The sequence below is a fragment of the Heloderma suspectum genome, chromosome W, assembly GCF_057233095.1.
Source record: "Heloderma suspectum isolate Gila_16-S chromosome W, 16-S_ref, whole genome shotgun sequence".
NCBI lineage: Eukaryota > Metazoa > Chordata > Lepidosauria > Squamata > Helodermatidae > Heloderma > Heloderma suspectum.
Window position 1 is genome coordinate 63793446 of NC_139475.1, and position 23589 is coordinate 63817034.

Genomic DNA, 23589 nt, shown 5'->3' on the forward strand with positions numbered 1-23589 from the left:
TGTTTCCTGCCTGGATTGTGGGTCCAGCATCCTTTCTTCTAGGACAACTCATTGGCTGAGCTCTCTTCTAGTGTCAAAATGACTAATTAGCATTGTGTGTTTTGAAAAAACGACAACAGTGAATGTCTGAGATGTCATTATTAAAAACTGCCTACACCGTAACAAGTTCTCTGCTCATTTTATTACACGGATATTACTTTATCAGGATTGACATCCTTCCTTGATTGTATAAGAAAAAAAATCCATCGTGTCAAAAGAAATAACCAGCACCATGCATTTAAAACAAACAGAAAAGTGGACATTTTGAGATGTAACAACGAGTCACCTCTGTCATTTCATCACACAGACATAAACTGTATTATTTATCATCAAAGTTGACATCCTGCCTTTCTATTAAAAAAATAATAATACACAAGGTGGCTTACGATGAAGACTGAAGGTACAATCCTGTGCATGTTTAGACAGAAAAAAAGTCCGACATCTCCCAGCATTTCCCAGCCAGCATAGCATTGCTGGCTGGGGAATGGTGGGAGATGTCAGACTTTTTTTTCTGTCTAAACATACATACGATTGTGCCTTAAAATGCACCATTGCTTGTAAAGATATACAATAAAAATAATAAATACAGCAAAAAGAGACAGAGAGGCAGTGTGCTGCATTGTGGCTAGAGTCCTGGCCTATGATTAGGGAGACCTGGTTTCGAATCTGTATGTCTAGTCACTGATAATGTTGGGTCAGTCGCTCAGCTTCACAGGGTTGTTCTGAGGATAGAATTGTGGGTGGGGGAAAGTGAGAACCGAGAGCTTATTTATTACATTTATATCCTGCCTTGTCTCCTTCGGAGGAAATAATAACGATACTACTACTAACACGAAGCACCTAACATTTTTTAGGTGGAAAAATGAATAAAACAATGCAGTGGCTGCCTGCAGGCTTACAATCTATAGCATCCCCCAGACATGCTGGCTGGGAATGATGAGATGCAGGCCCAAATGTCAAGGATGCAAGATAGGGGAAGGTGCTGCCCCCCAAAAGTCCCTGTCCGGTGTTCCTGCCAACTGAATCTCTCTTGGGATGGGACATACAACAGGGCCTCAGAATACAATTGTAACCTAGGAGCAAATTCATCTGGGAGCCCAGGAGCAGGTTCATATGGGAGGAGGCGGTCTTTCACATACCCTGTCACCAAGCCACGTAGGGTGAAGACCAGCCCCTTGAACTGAGCCCGGAAAGACATTTGCAGCGTGCACGCTTGACCCACACAAGACTTGGTGTAATATGGGCAGAAGGACAGGAAAGCAACCTGGAGGCCGCCTTTTGCGCCAGCTGCAATTTGCGAACGTGCTCCCAAGGGCAGCCCTGCGCAGACTGCCTTGCAATAGTCTAACCAACCTGTGGGTCGTATGTGCAACCAAAGCATGGATTTTAGGAATGTGTGGCTGAGGATGTAATGGTCTGAGCCAGCCTTTCCCCAACCTGAGGCCCTCCAGGGGTATCGGACTGCAACACGCATCACCCCCAGCCTGCAGCTGGGGATGATGGGTGTTGCAGTCCAACACCCCTGGCTCAGAGCCTTTTTTGCTTATTGCTCTGAAGAGGCTCTTAAGACAGGTGCAGAATTCCAGATGTCAGAATTTCCAGCCTTGACCATTGGCTGATGGGAGTTGGAGTCCAACAATATCTTGCGTGAGGCGGGGGAGGACGCAGGCGCTCCCCCCTGGGCAGGGGCAGAAGCTGAAGGCATCCGTTTCGCCTCCCGTCTGCGGAGACAGCGCGATAGGAGCGAAGACTACGTTACCCGTGAGGCCACACCGGAAGCCCCGCCCATCCTCGACCCCTCTCGCCTTTCCCCTTCCGCGGCCGCCGAGGAGGCAGGAGGCGGGCGCTGGCTCCGGAGCGGCGGCGGCGCCGGCCAATGGCCCGCCCGCTTCCGCCTCGGGCGGCCCAATGGCACCGGCCAGGGGGTGTGGCCGAGCAGTCGCGGGGCGGGTTGGGCGGTGACGGGCGAGAAGTTGTTGAGGAGGCGTCTGGTGGGGAAGATGGTAGGTGGGGGATACCCCCCCGTGCAGGAGGCTCCCTCCCCCAGGGAGGGGGCGTGCCAGGCTCTGGGCAGGAACCGGGCGTGGTGGTGGTGGTGGTGGTGGTGGAGGAGGAGGAGGAGGAGGAGGGGGAGGAAGGGGGAGGAAGGGGGGGGGTGTCCGGCGCTGCCCAGAGGCTGCCCAGGGAGGGGGCCTCCGTTGGGAGGCCTGGAGGGGCTCTGCAGTGGCGAGCCGGGGGACTAGTTCCTTAGAAAGGCTGTGTACTTGCCAAAGGAAGTGATTCCTTAAAAAACTTGTCTGGGACTGGCCTTTTTTAAAAAAAAAAATCTAGGCGGACTTTCTGAAAGGGTTGCCGGTTTACAACAAAAGTAATTTCAGCCGGTTCCACGCAGACTCCGTATGTAAAGCATCGGTGAGTGTCTTTCTTTCCTCCAATTGGTTGTAAACTGGTGGGGATTTGCACTCAGGGCTGGGAGACGCTATCACCAGAACTCTGGTCGTTTGAAAGGATTGAGTTGAGTGAAAACCCTCCTCTGACTACTATCCTGCTTTTATGTAATTTCTTCTGGAAATGCCTTATGTAAGTACCAGTGCTAGTCTGCACTTGTCAATCTAGGGTTTGTATTATGTTACTAGAACGGCTTGGGTGCCAATTCCAAGCCCATCATCTTGCTCAAGTCCAGAAATGGGAAATTAATGTGGCACATCCCACACTGACGTCCCTGCCCCCGAAGGGTTGCGTTCCCCAAAGGAGGTGAGGTACATACTTTACACACAAATTGTGGGTGACAGGTTGGTGCGTTAGGGGAAAAAAGCAACCATCCAAAGCCCTTTGTGTAGCGCAGTTCGTTCAAAATGTCAGAAAAACAGAAGTCCGCGTGTTCGTATGTGGTGGTATTGGTTTGGGAGAAAAAAAAAAATAAGATTGTTTCAGGGAAAATAATACTTGGCTTGACAGTGTTACAAGCAAGAAGGATCTTGGAATTGTTGTAGATCACAAGCTGAATATGAGCCAACAATGTGATGTGGCTGCAAAAAAGGCAAATGCTATTTTGGCCTGCATGAATAGGAGTATAGCTTCCAAATCACATGAAGTACCAGTTCCTCTCTACTTGGCACTGGTTAGGCCTCATCTGGAGTACTGTGTCCAATTCTGGGCACCACATTTTAAGAAGGATGCAGACAAACTGGAGAGGGTTCAGAGGTGGGCAACCAAGATGATCAGGGGACTGGAAACAAAGCCCTATGAGGAGAGACGGAAAGAACTGGGCATGCTTAGCCTTGAGAATTGAAGACTGACGGAAGACAGGATAGTGCTCTTCAAGTACTTGAAAGGTTGTCACAGAGAGGAAGGCCGGGATCTCTTCTCGATCATCCCAGAGTGCAGGACTGGGCTCAAGTTCCAGGAAGCCGGATTCCGGCTGAACATCAGGAAAAACCTCCTGACTGTTAGAGCAATACGACAATGGAACCAATAACCTAGGGAGGTAGTAGGCTCTTCCACACTGGAAGTGTTCAAGATGAGGCTGGACAGCCACTTGTCAGGGATGCTCTGACTTGGTTGGACTCGATGGTCTTGAAGGTCCCTTCCAACCCTACTATTCTATGATTCTAAAAACTATATTAGAGAAAATGTTAGGATATTCTATTCTAGGGATGGGGAATGTGGTTGGACTACACCTCCCATCAGTCATCACCATTGGCTGTACTGACTAGAACAGATGGCACTTACAGTCTAACCAGCAGGCTACTCTCTTCTATTCTACATTTAATTTGTTTAGCCCCGTTACTGTTTCTGCTGGTGTACAGTGAAGAATTAATTCTTGAAAAGCATCGAGGATTTGTTTAACGTAGCGAGAATTTTGTCTGCCAAGAAATGGCTCCAAAGGTGTTGGACTCTGTTTCTGAGGCTAACTTAACAGATTTGTTCATATTAAAGGGAAACTGCAAACGTTTGTAAAACCTGAATCTGTATCAACTTAATATTGTAATAAACGTTTTAAGGGAAGAAAATCCAAAAGCCACAGTAAGGTAATGCTCTATTTCTATTAATAAAAATATGGTAAAGTGTATTTCACGCTCTAAGGTTGCTTTCCAGACATATAGTACATTTCCAGCCAGTATCCAACACTTCTTACAGACTTTGGATTTGCACTCTGTCTATCCTCTGGAACTAGTTTCTAAGAAACCACATTCCAAACTGATTTTCGGTGAGATCACAGGAAACAATGGTGAGCCCAACCAGAAGTCCCCAGGGAAATAATTTTCCAGGAGATTGGAGGTGGGGTCAGCTGAAGGGTGCATAACATAGGAAAATCCCACTTGCTGAGTTCTAGCAATCTGAGATTTCAACCTGTCTGGAATTTCCCGCACCAGGTGAAGTGGGCAAAAACAGATTTGAGTAGAAAGGTGTGGTAAAATATTTTAAGTAAATAAACCAAATGTCTAACCTGTCTTCATGAACGGTATTGTGGTTTTTGGATACCTCATATTCGTCCTTGAGAGCCCAAATCCCTGGAAGACTCTCGTTTTAAACTGTAAGCTCCTTGCAGGCAGAGACGTGTGTATTTTTGTGCCCATTTGGCTCTGTAAGGTTACATGGACTGATGACACTGTAACAACAGTAACAGCAAGAATTACAATTTACGAATGCATCGTGGATAATTAACAAGATGATGGTTGAACCAGAAATCTCTCAAATGTCATTGGTTGTTTGTTTGTTTGTTTAAATTTACAGAACAGAAGACCATCGGTTTATCTCCCTACGCGGGAATACCCATCAGAACAAAGTAAGTCTTTTTTGCCTTACTGTGATTGCGTGACCCACTGATGTTTGTTAAATGTATAAAGCAAGCCTGTGTAGTCTGAATCCCTCAACAGTTAAGGTAGAAATTAATCTGCATTGAGTGATCATGAGTTTTAATTCTTGTTTCTTAATTTGATTTAATTTAGAGCATTTATACCTTGTTCTTCAGCCCCATTCTTGCTTTAAGAACATGAGAGAGCCTTTGCTGGAACAGGCACAAAAGTCAATTTTTAATCCAATTTTTAACCCCACCCCCCCAAGCGAACTAGATGCCTTTGTGAAACTTTGCAATTCTGGTGACATGAAGGTGATGCCTGTACCTTGCTGTTGGTTTGAAAAAACTTAAGTGACATGAATGTCATCAATTAAAATGGTTTTAATGCTAAAAAGTTCAAAAAGTAAAACCCGTGTAACAGAGACATGTTATAAGTCCCTGATAGCCATGATAGTGTGGTCACTGAACTTGAGCCGGACATCCTAGAGAGTGAAGTTAAGTGGGCCTTAGGAAGCATTAGTAACAACAAAGCTAGCGGAGATGACAGTATTCCAGCCGAGCTATTTAAAATCCTAAAAGATGATGCTGTTAAAGTGCTGCATTCAATATGCCAACAAATCTGGAACACTCAACAGTGGCCACAAGACTGGAAAAGGTCAGTTTACATTCCAATTCCAAAGAAGGGCAACGCCAAAGAGTGTTCAAACTACCGCACAATTGCGCTCATTTCACATGCCAGCAAGGTGATGCTCAAAATCCTACAAGCTAGGCTTCAGCAGTATGCGAACCGAGAACTGCCGGAAGTACAAGCGGGGTTTCAAAGAGGCAGAGGAACTAGAGATCAAATCGCCAACATTCGCTGCATCATGGAGAAAGCAAGAGAATTCCAGAAAAACGTCTATTTCTGCTTCATTGACTACGCTAAAGCCTTTGATTGTGTGGATCACAACAAACTGTGGCAAATTCTGAAAGTGATGGGAGTACCAGACCACCTTACCTGTCTCCTGAGAAACCTGTACGAGGGTCAAGAAGCAACAGTAAGAACCAGACATGGAACAACCGAGTGGTTCAAAATTGGGAAAGGAGTACGACAAGGCTGCATATTGTCACCCTGCTTATTTAACTTATATGCAGAGTACATCATGAGAAATGCCGGGTTGGATGAATCAGAGGTCGGAATTAAGATTGCTGGGAGAATTATCAACAACCTCCGATATGCAGACGATACCACCCTAATGGCAGAAAGCGAAGAGGATCTCAAGAGCCTCTTGTTTAGGGTGAAAGAGGAGAGTGCAAAAGCTGGTTTGAAACTCAACATTAAAAAAACTAAGATCATGTCATATGGCCCCATCACTTCCTGGCATATAGAAGGGGAAGAAATGGAAGCAGTGACAGATTTTACTTTCTTGGGCTCCAAGATCACCGCAGACGGTGACTGTAGCCATGAAATTAAAAGACGCTTGCTCCTTGGGAGGAAAGCTATGGCAAACCTAGACAGCATAGTAAGAAGCAGAGACATCACCTTGCCGACAAAGGTCCGTCTAATCAAAGCTATGGTTTTCCCAGTAGTAATGTATGGCTGTGAGAGCTGGACTATAAGGAAGGCTGAGCGCCGAAGGATCGATGCTTTCGAACTGTGGTGCTGGAGAAGACTCTTACGAGTCCCCTGGACTGCAAGGAGGTCAAATCAGTCCATCCTAAAGGAAATCAACCCTGAGTGCTCATTGGAAGGACAGATAATGAAGCTGAAGCTCCAATATTTTGGCCACCTAATGCGAAGAGAAAACTCCCTGGAAAAGACCCTGATGCTGGGAAAGATGGAAGGCAAAAGGAGAAGGGGACGGCAGAGGATGAGATGGCTAGATAGCATCACGGATGCAATGAATATGAACTTGAGCACACTCCGGGAGAGAGCGCAGGACAGGAAGGCCTGGCGTGCTATGGTCCATGGGGTCACGAAGAGTCGGACACGACTGAACGACTGAACAACAACAACAACAAACAGAGACATATGTGTCGAAATGTACAATTAAAACTTGAATATAGAAAACCTAAATGCCAAAATACGGTAACAGTGTAAAAAAGACACAAGTAACAATACATAGAAGTTAAAACCAGAATATATAAAACCATAAAAACTACACATGGGCCAAATGTGTTTCCACATCCATCTTTGTCAGTGGCCTGCAAGAAACACTTTGGCCTAAACTCTAATTGAAAAATCTTCCATTGGAGGGCCAAATTAATCCATCCATGTATCTTGAACAAACGGTCATTCTAGGCAAACAGTTGCTTGATAATACGATCATCCAAATAAATTGGCAAAAGCTAAATCATATAAATGGAGAATAGGAATGTATCGTCCTCCTCCATTATCCTAAGTCATTTCCAAGGCCAAGTGTGAATTGTTATTCGTCACCCATCTAGCAATTGGAGACAGACCAGCAGTGTGCCTGGAAGTTTTATTTTATAGAATTGATGATTAAAAAGGTTTTTATACCGCCTTCCCTCTTACGATGCCAGGGCGGTCTACAACATGTAATTTAAAAACTCCCTAATACGATAGATAAGAAAAACAACAACATCAGCGACAACAATTGAAAGTTAGGGGAAAAAAACATAAAATAGACAGCTCACATCAGCCAGCTTAACAAGGCAGTTTCAACCGCTCCCCGGTTGTATAATGAGCTTCCCAGAGAGGCTTGCCTGGGGCCTACATTGAGTTGGAAAAAGTGCCAACAAGGGCAACTAAACTGATCAAGGGGCTGGAGCATCTGCCCTGTGAGGGAAGGTTACAACAGCTTGGAAAAAAGGGTCAGGGGAGACATGAGAGAGGTCTACAGAATGTGACAGTGAGAGAGGTCTGCATGGTGTGGAGAATGTGGAGAGGGAGACATTTTTCTCCCTCTCTCAAAATACTAGAACCCGACATCATCCCATGAAGCTGACAGATCAAAGGTAGCACTCCTTTGCACAGCGCAGAGTCAAACTATGGAATTCGCTACTGCAAGACGTAGTGGTGGCCACCAGTTTGGATGGCTTTAAAAGGGGGTTAGATGATGGCTCTTAGTCCTGATGGCTCTATGCTACCTCCATTATCAGGCAGTATGCCTATGCACACCAGTTGCTGGGAAACATGGGCGGGAGGGTGCTGTTGCGCTCGGGTCCTGCCTGTGGGTTTCCCATGAGCAGCTGGTTGGCCACTGTGTGAACAGAATGCTGGGCTAGACGGACCCTTGGTCTGATCCACCAAGGGTCTTCTTAGGTTCGTACGTTACATTATGCGCTTTGTGGTGCCAGGTGAAGACCTTATTTTCCCAGGCATTTTAGTCTTTTAGCATCTTTGGTTTTAAATCTGTTCCTGTGTTTTAAAATCTTTGCCTTGCTGTTAGGTTTTATGTTTGGATTTTGTTTTGTTTTTTATACTGTAGGTTTCAACTTTGATCATGTATTTTATTGTGTTGTGTTTTCTTGTTTTAATTGTTCTGAACTGCCCAGAGAGCTTTTCTGGTATAGAAATGGAATGGAATGGAATGGAATGAATAAATGGAAATGCCTGTGGAAACAGGTTTCAGCCTGGTGCTAAAAAGCATATAACGTTGGTGTCAGCGTCCTGCGACTGGGGCACCACCACCGAGAAAGTTCTCTTCCTTGTCATGGCATTAATGTCCCACTTGGAGAAGCACCTCCACTGAAGGTCTTGGCACAGAATGCGGCTGCCCGTGTAATGATCCTACAGAGCCGATAAGGATGGTGCTCTGGACACCTCGTCTGGATCTGTTTTGATAAGAGCGTCACATTTGGAGCATATACAGTCAGGGCCAGAAATATTGGAACAAGGGTAACTGTTTTGGCAGTTGGCCTCTGTACACCACCACATTGAAGTTGAAAGGAAACACACCCAGATGGGAGCGAAGTCAGGACTTCCAGCTGTAATTCAAGGGGTTTGGCAAAAGTGGGGCACTGACCATTCAGGAAGGACAGCCAGTGGCATGAACACATACACACATCATTGGTGGCTCATAAGTAATGGAACAAATGGCTGGCAAGCAGCTGCATGGCCAGGGGTGGCCTGTTTCCTGGGTACTCCATGACCAGTCAAGCAGATAACAGGCCTGGAGGTGGTTCTGAGTGTTACATTTGTTCACTGGAACTCCCAACATGAGGTCCAAAGAGGTGTCCATGTGAGTAAAGGAGGCCATCATGAGGCTGAGGAAACAACATAAACCCATCGGAGAGATAGCAAAAACTTTGGGAGTGGCCAACACAACAGTGTGGAGCATCCTGAAAAAGAAGGACTTAATTGTCAAGCTCAGCAACAGCAAAAGGCCTGGCAGACCACGGAAGACAACTAAAGTGGATGACCGCAGAATTCTGCTCATGGTGAAGAGGAACGCTTTCATAACATCTAGCCAGGTCAAGAACGCTCTTGAGGAGGTAGGCATGTCATTGTCAACATCTACAGTCAAGAGACGGCTTTATGAATGTAAATACAGAGGCTTCACAACAAGGTGCAAACCACTGGTAACGCTCAAGAACAGACAGGCCAGATTAGCCTTTGCCAGCAAACACCTAAAAAAGCCTGCCCAGTTCTGGAATAAGATTCTTTGGACTGCTGGGACCAAGATTAACTTGTACCAGAATGATGGGAAGAGAAAAGTATGGAGAAGGAAAGGAACAGCTCATGATCCAAGCATAGCACATCATCTGTCAACCATGGTGGAGGCAGTGTTATGGCCTGGGCATGTATGGCTGCCAGTGGAGCCAGGTCACTGGTGTTTGATGACCTGACTGCTGATAAAAGCAGCAGGACGAATTCCGAAGTGTATAGGGCTGTACTTTCTGCTCAGATTCAGCCGAATGCTGCCAAACTGATAGGATGCTACTTCATATTGCAGGTGGATAATGACCCAAAACATACAGCAAAAGCTACCCAAGAGTTTCTCCAGGCAAAGAAGTGGGATGTTCTTCCATGGTCAAGTCAGTCACCTGATCTCCACCCAATAGAGCATGCCTCTCACTTACTGAAGACAAGACTGAAGGCAGAAAGACCAACAAACAAGCAGCAGCTGAAGGCAGCTGCAGTCAAGGCCTGGCAAAGCATCTCGAGGGAGGAAACTCAGCATTGGGTCATGTCCATGGGTTCCAGACTTCAGGCGGTCATTGACTGCGAAGGATTTTCCTCTAGGTATTAAAGGCGATCCTTAAGTTTGAAATGATGTTGGTTTGTTCCATTACTTATGAGCCACCAACGATGGGTGTGTGTGCATGCCACTGGCTGTCCTTCCTGAATGGTTAGTGCCCCACTTTTGTCAAGCCCCTTGAATTACAGCTGGAAGTCCTGACTTCGCTCCCTCCTGGGTGTGTCTCCTTTCAACTTCAATGTGGTGGTGTGCAGAGGCCAACTGCCAAAACAGTTATCCTTGCTCCAGTATTTCTGGCCCTGACTGTATGAGTGACTTGATCTTGCGGTACCTAGCAAGCCTGTCGCAGCAGGCCTCAGAGGGTTCTGTTATCTCCCCACCTAGGCTCTGCAGTCACCTCTTCACCACCCAGAAAAGCTCAGCTGGCTGGCTGGCTCAGTGGTAGAGCCCAGGTTTGCTTGCAAATCCCCAGCAACAGCCCCAAGCAGGGCTGGAAAAACTCCTGCCTGAAGTGCCAGATGAGTGGAAGGGGGCTAATGTTGTCCCTATCTTCCAAAAGGGCAAAAAGTGGGAACCTGGGAACTACAGACCCGTCAGTCTGACATCAATCCCTGGGAAAATTCTGGAGCAGATAATAATAGTTTATTATGGTCACAAGACCAGCAAAGTGAGGTAGCACTACAAATGCAATAATATAAAAGCAATAGGAATTAGTCAAAATACAAATAAATAAGAATTACACCTAACCCACTCATAATAGTAAAATATTTAACAAATTAAAACATCATCAAACAATTGTCATCCTATGCCAACAAACAATTGCAGCAGCGCAGTATCTGGCCACCTTAGAGGTTCCCTGAGTATTCTGGTCGGCCAACAGATAATCTGTATAGAACACATCAGATCTCCCAGGTATTCCTTGTAAAATAGGAGTAATAAAAATATGCAGAAAATCATAATAGAAGGAATAATGCAGCAGTATATGGCCCACAGTCTCCACCATGCCAGCTTCACAGGGGCATAAGCACTCAGAGTATAAGGTACCATTATATCTACCCTCCAAAAGTGCAGAAGGGAACACATTGAACTTGGCCAGCGTGAATGCTCTCCTGTATGTTGGAATGGTTAAGAGTAGTTTTAAGAGAGATTTTAATAGTACAGTCTATGACCAGCTCATATGTATAAACAATCTAAAAATGTCACAATAAACTAGAATGTTCCCAAACAATAAATAAGTGAACAATATAAACAATAAATGAACAATAAAACATTATTTAAGATTACCTATTACAGATTAAAATTTATATTATTAGGATTTTAAAGCATTATATACAATATCCCCACAGATCTTAGAGGCAGCTGCAAAAAACCTTGCACACAGATCTGTTAACTGCATATTAGCACCTAAAAGAAGCTTCCGGGCAACCTCGACATCAGATCTGCCCAGAAACCTTCTAAGCAGAGGAGAAATAAACTTTACACGGATTTCTTGATAAAACCGACAAGAAAAGATAACATGTTCGGTTGTTTCAACCACTCCAACACCGCAAGGGCAAAACCTCTCTGCCACTGGAGTCTTACTCCACCTCCCCTCCAGCACCGCTGAGGGGAGTACTCGCCATCTGGCTAAAGAGAAAGCCCTGCGAAGAGTAGGAGACTCCAAGAACAATACATAGCCTGACATTTTTACAGTGTATCTGATGTCCTCTGGTGCCAGAGAGTCTGGTACTCTGCTAATATCACAGTGCCATTCAGTATCTAACACACTCTGTTTGGTAGTTACCATCGCCTTACCCAATCCCATCGTTAGGAGAGTCTGTGGCGAGAATCCCAACAATGTACTCTTTTGATGGACTGCAGTTGGCCAAGAAGAACGAAAGCTGTCCCAAAGGATTAAAGAAGTTAATCCTTGCGGGCAATAATTTAATTTGAGCCAAAAGTTAATAGAGGCAAGGCTTACCCTAGCCTCTATTTTAATCAGGCCAGATTCTAAACACATACTAGCGTTAGAAACACAACTGGGCATACGGAAAATTGCCCTTATAAATTTGGAATGAACTCTTTCTAATAGGCCAAAACAAGAGTATGTTGGGCCTAGAGTTGTCCCATAGAGAAGTTGAGATAGTGTTTTGGGCTGATATAATTTAAGGACAGCAGGTATATATTGCCCTCCATCAGTGTGAAATTTTTTTAATATAGCCTGAGCAGATCTTTGGCCAATCCTGGCCACATACTCATGATGGACATTCCTTGCCCCTGAAGATTGTAACATCACCCCCAGATACTTAAAGCACATCACCTGCTCCACTTTGTATCCATTAATGCTCCATATCCTAATTTTAGGACGCTTCCCAAAAGACATAATCTTTGTTTTTTGGCAGTTAATCTCCAACTAATTCTTATTACAATAGAGACTAAATGCCCGTAGGGCTCTTCTGAGACCCACAGGAGTTCTGGAGAGTAATACCGTGTCATCGGCATATAAGAGTGCAGGAATCTTTCTATCTGCTAAACTGGGGGGGGGAATATATCGGGTATTTAGACAGCTGATCATGTCATTAATATAAAAAGTAAACAATAAGGGTGCCAAAACACATCCTTGTTTCACTCCTTTTGATGTTATAATGGAGTCAGTAAGATGTCCAATCCTATTGCATCTGACTTTCAAAGATGTGTTAGAATATAGGGCTCATATTAAATATAAAAGCCTTAGATCGATGGGTGTGACTTCAAGTTTCTCCCATAATCTTTCTGTAGATATAGAGTCAAATGCAGTCTTAAGATCAATGAATGCTGCATATAGTGAAACCGCAGTTTTAGCTGCGTACTTCTCTATTAAATGTTGCAGAATTAAGCTGTGACCCTGAATTTATCTACCCTCCCTAAATCCAGCCTGCTCCTCAGCCAATGGATTTTCCTCTTCAATCCATAATTTAAGTTTATCTAACAAGTGGCTTGCATAAAGTTTGCCAGTTATGCTGAGCAGGCTAATTGGTCTGGAGCAGATTATAAAGCAATCCATCTGTAAGCACCTTGAAAACAATGCAGTGATTACTCGAAGCCAACATGGATTTGTCAAGAACAAATCCTGCCAGACGAATCTGATCTCAGTTTTTGATCAGGTCACCTCCCTTGTGGACTGTGGGAATGCCGTGGGCATCATATACCTCGACTTTCAGCAAAGCTTTCGACAAAGTGCCCCATGATATCCTGATGAGCAAACTAGCTCAAAGTGGGCTAGATGAAACAGCGATCCGGTGGATCCACAGTTGGCTACAGAATCGGACTTAAAGAGTGCTTCTCAATGGGATCTTCTCAAACTGGGGAGAGGTAATGAGCGAGGTACCTCAGGGCCCAGTGCTGGGCCCAGTGCTCTTCAACATTTTAATTAATGACTTGGAGGAGGAGGTGCAGGGAATGCTGATCAAATTTGCAGATGACACCAAATTGGGCGGGATAGCTAATACTTTGGAAGACAGAAACAAAATTCAAAGTGATCTGAATAGACTGGAGTGCTGGCCAGAAAACAACAGAATGACATTGAATAGGGATAAATGCCAAGTTCTGCACCTAGGAAAAAGAAACCAAATGCACAGTTACAACATAGGGGATACATGGCTCAACAACGCTACGAGCGAGAAGGATCTTGGAATTGATGTCAATTACAAGCTGAATATGAGCCAACAATGTGGCGTGGCTGCAAAAAAGGCAAATGCTATTTGGTGCTGCATTAATAGAAGCATAGCTTCCAAACCCCGGGAAGTACTAGTTCCCCTCTACTCAGCACTGTTTAGGCCTCATCTGGAGTACTGTCTCCAGTTCTGGGCACCACACTTTAAGAAGGATGCAGACAAGCTGGAGAGGGTTCAGAGGAGGGCAACAAAGATGATCAAGGGACTGGAAACAAAGCCCTATGAGGAGAGACTGAAAGAACTGGGCATGTTTAGCCTTGAGAAGAGAAGACTGAGGGGAGATATGATAGTGCTGTGCTCTTCAAGGACTTGAAAGGTTGTCACAGAGAAGAAGGCCCGGATCTCTTCTCGATCATCCCAGAGTGCAGGACACGGAATCATGGGCTCAAGTGACAGGAAGCCAGATTCCGGCTGAACATCAGGAGAAACGTCCTGCCTGTTAGAGCAATACGACCATGGAACCCATGACCTAGGGAGGTGGTGGGCTCTCCCACACTGGAGGCCTTCAAGATGAGGCTGGACAGCCATCTGCCAGGGATGCTCTGACTTGGATTCCTGCATTGAGCAGGGGGTTGGACTTGATGGCCTTGTAGGCCCCTTCCAACCCTACTGTTCTATGATCTATGATTCTATGAACCCCTGGAGAACTGTTGCTGCCGGTCAGTGCTGACATTACTGGGTGAGATGGATCCAGGGTCTGTTTCCATTGTATAAAGCGACTTCCTGCGTGCGTGTTATTCGAGGATGTAATGTTGGCAGAGAAGTATGAGCACTTTGCCACAAAGAGGGTGCGATAGTGCAGTCTCATTAGTGTTCAAATATATTAAGAATAATCATAATAATTTCTTAGACGCTTTTCTTGGGGGGGAAAAAGACTCAAGGCGACTTACAATAAAATTAAAACATATCACAATTAAAACATTTCACATTTGCTAAGGTGGGTAGTCAAACGACACCTGGAATTACAGGCAAGCATGGTCTGGGAGAACAAAATGAAGTGGGACATGAGCTGATAGAACTTTGCCAAGACAACTCACTGTGCATGACAAACACTCTCTTCCAACAACCTAAGAGACAACTTTATACATGGACTTCACCAGATGGTTGACACCGAAATCAGATTGATTACATCCTTTGTAGCCAAAGGTGGCGGACATCTATGCAGTCGATAAAAACAAGACCTGGAGCTGATTGTAGTTCAGATCACGAACTTCTTATTGCACAATTTAGAATCAGAATAAAGAGAATAGGGAAGACCCACAGATCAGTCAGATATGAGCTCACTAATATTCCTCATGAATATGCAGTGGAGGTGAAGAATAGATTTCAGGGACTAGATTTAGTAGATAGGGTCCCGGAAGAACTATGGACAGAAGTTTGCAACATTGTTCAGGAGGCGGCAATAAAAAACGTCCCAAAGAAAAAGAAAACCAAGAAGGCAAGATGGCTGTCTGCAGAGACACTGGAAGCAGCCCAAGAAAGAAGGAAAGCAAAAGGCAACAGTGATAGGGGGTTGTTGTTATTCAGTCGTTCAGTCATATCCGACTCTTCGTGACCCCATGGACCATAGCACGCCAGGCCTTCCTGTCCTGCGCTCTCTCCCGGAGTGTGCTCAAGTCCATATTCATTGCATCAGTGATGCTATCTAGACATCTCATCCTCTGCCGTCCCCTTCTCCTTTTGCCTTCAATCTTTCCCAGCATCAGGGTCTTTTCCAGGGAGTTTTCTCTTCGCATTAGGTGGCCAAAATATTTGAGCTTCAGCTTCAGTATCTGTCCTTCCAATGAGCACTCAGGGTTGATTTCCTTTAGGATGGACTGATTGGACCTCCTTGCAGTCCAGGGGACTCGTAAGAGTCTTCTCCAGCACCACAGTTCGAAAGCATCGATTCTTCGGCGCTCAGCCTTCCTTATAGTCCAGCTCTCACGGCCATACATTACTACTGGGAAAACCATAGCTTTGATCATATGGACCTTTGTCGGCAAGGTGATGTCTCTGCTTCTTACTATGCTGTTTAGATGTGCCATAGCTTTCCTCCCAAGAAGCAAAGCGTCTTTTAATTTCATGGCTACAGTCACCGTCTGTGGTGATCTTGGAGCCCAAGAAAATAAAATCTGTCACTGCTTCCATTTCTTCCCCTTCTCTATGCCAGGAAGTGATGGGGCCAAGTGCCATGATCTTAGTTTTTTTAATGTTGAGTTTCAAACCAGCTTTTGCACTCTCCTCTTTCACCCTCAACAAGAGGCTCTTGAGATCCTCTTCGCTTTCTGCCATTAGGGTGGTATCGTCTGCGTATCTGAGGTTGTTGATAATTCTCCCAGCAATCTGAATTCCGACCTCTGATTCATCCAACCCGGCGTTTCTCATGATGTACTCTGCATATAAGTTAAATAAGCAGGGCAACAATATGCAGCCTTGTCGTACTCCTTTCCCAATTTTGAACCAATCGGTTGTTCCATGTCTGGTTCTCACTGTTGCTTCTTGACCCTCGTACAGGTTTCTCAGGAGACAGGTAAGGTGGTCTGGTATGCCCATCTCTTTAAGAATTTGCCAGAGTTCGTTGTGATCCACACAATCAAAGGCTTTAGCGTAGTCAATGAAGCAGAAAGAGACGTTTTTCTGGAATTCTCTTGCTTTCTCCATGATCCAGCGAATGTTGGCGATTTGATCTCTAGTTCCTCTGCCTCTTCGAAACCCAGCTTGTACTTCCGGTAGTTCTCGGTTCGCATACTGCTGAAGCCTAGCTTGTAGGATTTTGAGCATAACCTTGCTGGCATGTGAAATGAGCGCAATTGTACGATAGTTTGAACACTCTTTGGCGTTGCCCTTCTTTGGAATTGGAATGTAAACTGACCTTTTCCAGTCTTGTGGCCACTGCTGAGTGTTCCAAATTTGTTGGCATATTGAATGCAGCACTTTAACAGCATCATCTTTTAGGATTTTAAATAGCTCAGCTGGGATACTGTCATCTCCGCTAGCTTTGTTGTTAGTAATGCTTCCTAAGGCCCACTTGACTTCACTCTCTAGGATGTCTGGCTCAAGTTCAGTGACCGCACTTTCATGGCTGTCAGGGACATTAAGATCTTTCCTGTAGAGTTCTTCTGTGTATTCTTGCCACCTCTTCTTAATCTCATCTGCTTCTGTTAGGTCCATGCCTTCTTTGTCCTTTATCATGCCCGTCTTTGCACAAAACATTCCCTTGAGATCTCCAGTTTTCTTGAAGAGATCTCTAGTCTTTCCCATTCCGTTGTTTTCCTCGATTTCTTTGCATTGTTCATTTAAGAAGGCCTTCTTGTCTCTCCTTGCTGTTCTCTGGAACTCTGCATTCAGTTGGATATATCTTCCCCTTTCTCCCTTGCTTTTCGCTTCCCTTCTTTCCTCAGCGACTTGTAAAGCCTCATCAGACAGCCACTTGGCTTTCTTGCATTTCTTTTTCTTTGGGACGGATTTCGTTGCTGCCTCCTGAACAATGTTACGGACCTCCGTCCATAGTTCCTCAGGCACTCTGTCTATCAGGTCTAATCCCTAAAATCTATTCCTCACCTCCACTGTATATTCATAAGGGATATGATTTAGGTCATACCTGAATGGTTTAGTGGTTTTCCCTACGTTCTTCAATTTAAGCCGAAATTTTGCCAGAAGCAGCTCATGATCTGAGCCACAGTCAGCTCCAGGTCTTGTTTTTACTGACTGTATGGAGCGTCTCCATCTTTGGCTGCAAAGGACATAATCAATCTGATTTCGATATTGACCATCTGATGATGTCCATGTGTAGAGTCGCCTCTTGTGCTGTTGGAAAAGAGTGTTTGCTATGATCAGCGTGTTCTCTTGGCAAAACTCTATTAGCCTTTGTCCTGCTTCATTTTGTACACCAAGGCCATGCTTGCCTGTTATCCCGGTTATGTCTTGACTTCCTACTTTGGCATTCCAATCCCCTATGATGAAGAGGACATATTTTTTTGGTGTTAGTTCTAGAAGGTGTTGTAGGTCTTCATAGAACCGATCAACCCCAGCTTCTTCGGCATCAGTGGTTGGGGCATAGACTTGAATTACTGTGATGTTGAATGGTTTGCCTTGGATTCGTACTGAGATCATTCTGTCGTTTTTGAGATTGTACCCCAGTACTGCTTTTCCCACCCTTTTGTTGACTATCAGGGCTACTCGATTTCTTCTAAGGGATTCTTGCCCACAGTAGTAGATATGATGGTCACCTGAATTAAATTCGCCCATTCTTGTCCATTTTAGTTTGCTGATTCCCAAGATGTTGATGTTCAGTCTTGCCATCTCATATTTGACCACCTCCAGCTTACCTTGATTCATTGATCTTACATTCCAGGTTCCTAAACAATATTGTTCTTTACAGCATCGGACTTTCTTTCACCACCAGACACATCCACAGCTGAGTGTCCTTTCGGCTTTGGCCCAGCCACTTCACTCTTTCTGGCGCTACTTGGAAATTCCCTCTGCTCTTCCCCAGTAGTATATTGGACACTTTCCGACCTGAGGGGCTCATCTTCCGGCGTCATCTCTTTTAGCCTTGGGATACGTTCCATGGGGTTTTCTTGGCAAGAATACTGGAGTGGGTTGCCATTTCCTTCTCCAGTGGACCACATTTTGTCAGAACTCTCTGCCATGACCTGTCCGTCTTGGGTGGCCCTGCATGGCATAGCTTATGGCTTAGCTTATGGCTTCACTGAGTTACGCAAGCCCCTTCACCACAACAAGGCAGTGATCCATGAAGGGGAGTGATAGGGGGAGATATGCCCAATTAAATGCAAAATTCCAGAGGTTAGCCAGAAGAGATAAGGAAATATTTTTAAACAAGCAATGCGCGGAAGAGGAAGAAGATAATAGAATAGGAAGGACAAGAGACCTCTTCCAGAAAATTAGAAACATCAGAGGTAAATTCCAGGCAAAAATGGGTATGATCAAAAACAAAGATGGCAAGGACCTAGCAGAAGAGATCAAGAAAAGGTGGCAAGAATATACGGAAGATCTGTATAGGAAGGACAACAACATCGGGGATAGATTTGACGGTGTGGTCAGACATCCTGAAGAGTGAGGTTGAATGGGCCTTAAGAGGCATTGCTAATAACAAGGCAGCAGGAGATGACGGTATCCCAGCTGAACTGTTTAAAATCTTGCAAGATGATGCTGTCAAGGTGATGCATGCCATATGCCAGCAAATTTGGAAAAGACAAGAATGGCCAACCGTTTGGAAAAAATCAACTTGTGTCCCCATACCAAAAAAGGGAAGCACCAAAGAATGTTCAAACTATCGAACAGTGGCACTTATTTCACATGCCAGTAAGGTAATGCTCAAGATCTTGCAAGGTAGACTCCAGCAATTCATGGGACGAGAATTGCCAGATGTACAAGCTGGGTTTCGAAAAGGCAGAGGAACTAGAGACCAAATTGCCAATATCCACTGGATTATGGAGAAAGCCAGGGAGTTTCAGAAAAACATCTATTTCTGTTTTATTGACTATTCTAAAGCCTTTGACTGTGTGGATCATAACAAATTGTGGCAGGTTCTCAGTGGTATGGGGATACCAAGTCATCTTGTCTGCCTCCTGAGGAATCTGTAGAACAACCAAGTAGCAACAGTAAGAACAGACCACGGAACAACGGACTGGTTTAAGATTGGGAAAGGAATACGGCAGGGTTGTATACTCTCACCCTACCTGTTCAACCTGTACGCAGAACACATCATGCGACGTGCTGGGCTTGATGAAGCCAAGGCTGGAGTTAAAATCGCTGGAAGAAACATTAACAACCTCAGATATGCAGATGATACCACTTTGCTGGCTGAAAGCGAGAAGGGGCTGAGGAACCTCATGGCGAAGGTGAAAGAAGAAAGTGCAAAAGCTGGGTTGCAGTTAAACCTCAAAAAAACCAAGATTATGGCAACCAGCTCAATTGATAACTGGCAAATAGAGGGAGAAAACATGGAGGCAGTGGCAGATTTTGGCTTTCTAGGTGCAAAGATTACTGCAGACGCTGACTGCAGCCAGGAAATCAGAAGACGTTTACTTCTTGGGAGGAGAGCAATGACAAATCTTGATAAAATAGTGAAGAGCAGAGACATCACCCTGACAACAAAGGTCCGCATAGTTAAAGCAGTGGTATTCCCCGTAGTAACCTATGGCTGCGAGAGCTGGACCATAAGGAAGGCTGAGCGAAGGAAGATCGATGCTTTTGAACTGTGGTGCTGGAGGAAAATTCTGAGAGTGCCTTGGACTGCGAGAAGATCAAACCAGCCCGTCCTCCAGGAAATAAAGCCAGACTGCTCATTTGAGGGAATGACATTAAAGGCGAAACTGAAGCACTTTGGCCACATCATGAGAAGACAGGACACCCTGGAGAAGGTGCTGATGCTAGGGACAGCGGAAGGCCAAAGGAAGAGGGGCCGACCAAGTGCAAGGTGGATGGATGATATTCTGAAGGTGACGGACTCGACCTCAGTGGAGCTGGGGGTGGCGACGGCCGACAGGAAGCTCTGGCATGGGCTGGTCCATGAAGTCACGAAGTGTCGGAAGCGACTGAACGAATAAACAACAAATCACATTTTCAGCAGCTAGAACACTTTTCTTTCTTATTACATTTATATCCTGTTGTGTTTTCCTCTTGCAAAGAGCCCAAGGAGGCTTACACTCCCCTGCACTTTATCATCACAGCAACCCTGCAAGGTAGGTGGGCCCAAAGTCCCCCAGTGAGCTTCAGGGCCTGAGTGGGGACCAGAGTGGTACAAGATTGGCTCTTCTAGGTCACCTGACACCACCCTTCTTGGAGGATTCTGGGCCGTGGCATTAGCATCCCAACTTGATTTGGGGGGGATTTTGTGTCCGTGTGGTATCAGCAAGAACTATGGTGCGTGTGACTACGGTTAATGACGTGGTTGTCCGTTTCTGCATTGAATTTCTGTTTGGGGGGGGGGTCCTCCCTTCGATGTTGTTTATGCATTGAATTTCCTTCTTGCCCCACTGTTGACAATTCTCCCATCCACTCCCTAATATGTATAGTATATAAACCTGGGGCTATCCATAATCCCGCCGAGCATCTGATGAAGTGGGGTATAGTCCACAAAAGCTGGTGCCAGAATGAAATCGTTGGTCTTTCAGGTGGCCTTTTCTTGTTTTTGCTTCAGTAGACTAACATGGCCACTTTTCTGGGAATTGGTGGTGGTTGTATGGGGTTGGTTTTTTTCCATGATGGCTAAATAAAGCCTCCATGTTCATTTGCAGTCTACCTCCACTGATGACAAATAAGCAGGGGGTGTGGGAAATTCTGCCTTTGCTTGTGGGCTTCCCGTTTGGGACATCTGGTTGGCTGCTGTCAGAAGAAGGACATTGGACTAGACGGACCATTGAACTGATCTAACAAGGATTCTTATTGCTTAGGAATTTTAATATATTAAGCAGTACAAAGAATATTGTAAATCAATAAATATTGTAAATAAACCAGGGTCCACCTAGTCCAGTATTCTGTTCACACAGTGGCCGACCAGCTGCCCAAAGGAAACCCTCAAGCTGGAGATGAGTGCAACAGCATCCTCATGCCCATGTTCCCCAGCAACTGGTGTACACAGACTCACTGCCTCTGGTACTGGAGGTAGCACAGAGCCATCAAGACCAGTGATAGCCTGTTCGTCCAGGAATTTGTCCAACCCCCTTTTAAAGCCATCCAAAGTGGTGGACATCACTATGTCCTGTGGCAGCGAATTCCATAGTTTGACTCTGCGCTGGGTGAAGAAGTCTTTCCTTTGATCTGTCCTGAATCTCCCACCAATAAGCTTCATAGGATGATCACTTTGGGTTCTAGTATTTTGAGATGGAGAAAACTGTCTCCCTCTCCATGTTTTCCACCCAATGCATAATTTTGCAGACGTCTCTCATGTCTCCCTGACCCTCCTTTTTTTCAAGCGAAACAATCCCAGCTGTTGTAGCCATCTCTCATAGGGGAGATGCTCCAGACCCTTCATCATTTCAGTCACCCTTTTCTGAACTTTTTTCATCTCTACGATATCTTTTTTTAGGTGTGGTGACCAGAACTGGATGCAGTATTCGAAGTGTGGCCACATCCTAGATTTGTATAGGGGCAGTAGGATATGGGCAGTTTGATTCTCAATTCCTTTTCTAATTATGCCTAACATGGAGTTTGCTGTAATGCCCTTGTAATGTGCCTACTTTGTAACTGCTATAGAGGTATTGACTTGGCTTGCATGCCACAACAGCCCACTGTGGCTTAATTTACCCACGGGGGCTGCTGCATCACACAGGCGCCATTTTTGTGTGGCACCCAGCTTGTCCTGGCTTGTCACATCATGCAAACCCAGGCAGCAGGGGTTGTTTGAGGGTTTGGCAACCCTCACCTAACCCGTGGCTTGTTTAGGGGTTGAGAGTTGTTCAACCTTCAGACAACCCCAGCATGCCTGGCTTTGCACGACATGGCAAACCATGGCAAGTTGGGCACCAAGCAAAAATAGTACCCACAGGCGCCTGGCATGATGTGACAACACCCATTGACCCACGGCGGGCTCTCGTGATGTGTAAACAGGCCCATTAAAACACAAATTAGTCCCTGTTCTCAATCTGATAGACGCGATAGAAAAGGAAAAAGGGAAGAAGAAAGTAAGCGCCTGATGTTTGAAGCGTTGGAGCAGATTCTTTCATCAGTGTACGATCCTCAGAGCTCTGCCATACCTGAAGGTTAATTAGCAATAGCATTATTGTGTGGTTGTTCTGTGCGTGGGTGTGTGCGCACGCACTTCTGGGTTTCGCGGAACATCTACAACTTGCTCTTGTGCAGAGCAATTCCCGGTGTGCCTCCATAGTTTACTTTTTATTTATTATTAATAAATTTATTAATCGCCCATCTGGCTGGTCACCCAGCCACTCTGGGCGATGTACAGCATACAATAAAACAGTTTAAAACAATAAAATTCTACAATAAAAACATTTTCTAAAATACCCTAACCCACCCCAAATGCCTGCCTGAACAACCATGTTTTTAATGCACAGCGGAAGCTCATTAAAGAGGGGACATGGCGGAGTTCCCTAGGGAGGGAGTTCCACAGAGTGGGGGCCACCACAGAAAAGGCCCTCTCCCTCGTCCCCACCAGTCTAGCTGCCCTGGCTGATGGGACAGAGAGAAGGCCATCAGAGGCTGATCTTGTTAAGCGGCCTGTCTGGTGCTGCTGGAGGCGCTCCTTAAGATAGGCTGGGCCGGAACCATATAGGGTTTTAAAGGTCAAAACCAACACCTTGAAATTGGCCCGGAAAACAACTGGTAACCAGTGCAACTCCTTCAGCACTGGAGTGATGTGATCTCGCCGGCGGCTGCCTTTAATCAGGCGAGCCGCCGTGTTCTGCACCAGCTGCAGCTTCCGAACCATCTTCAAGGGTAACCCCACGTAGAGCGCATTACAGTAGTCTAAACGAGAGGAGACCAGGGCATGTACTCCCGATGGGAGCAGATGGTCGGGAAGGAAGGGGCGCAGCCGCCGTATCAGGTGGAGTTGATACAGCGCTGTCCGGCTCACAGCTGACACCTGAGCCTCCATGGACAGCTGGGAGTCCAAAATGACCCCCAGGCTGCGGACCTGGTCTTCAAGGGTAGCCGTACCCCATTCAACACCAGGTCAACATCCCCCAGCCTCCTCTTGTCTCCCACCAAAAGTACCTCGGTCTTGTCAGGGTTCAGCTTCAGCTTATTCCTCCCCATCCAGCCACTCACCGTCTCCAGACATTTGGACAGGGATTCCACGGCCAACCCTGGTGAAGATTTGAATGAGAGGTAGAGCTGCGTGTCATCCGCATATTGATGACACTGCACCCCAAACCTCCTGATGATAGCCCCCAGCGGCTTCACATAGATGTTAAATAGCATCGGGGAGAGGATGGAACCCTGTGGC

At 45.6% G+C, this 23589-nt stretch overlaps 1 protein-coding gene across 1 annotated transcript in view; it reads left to right on the top strand.

The window, feature by feature from the left end:
• Positions 1-426: 426 nt before the first annotated feature.
• Positions 427-23589, top strand: part of LOC146334085 (uncharacterized) — a 28675-nt gene continuing 5512 nt past the window's right edge. Inside the window, exons 1-4 of the mRNA XM_084824917.1 lie at positions 427-439; positions 1726-2042; positions 2371-2451; positions 4777-4828. Of these exons, the coding sequence (XP_084681043.1) occupies positions 427-439; positions 1726-2042; positions 2371-2451; positions 4777-4828 (463 nt within the window). The remainder of the gene's footprint in view (positions 440-1725; positions 2043-2370; positions 2452-4776; positions 4829-23589) is intronic.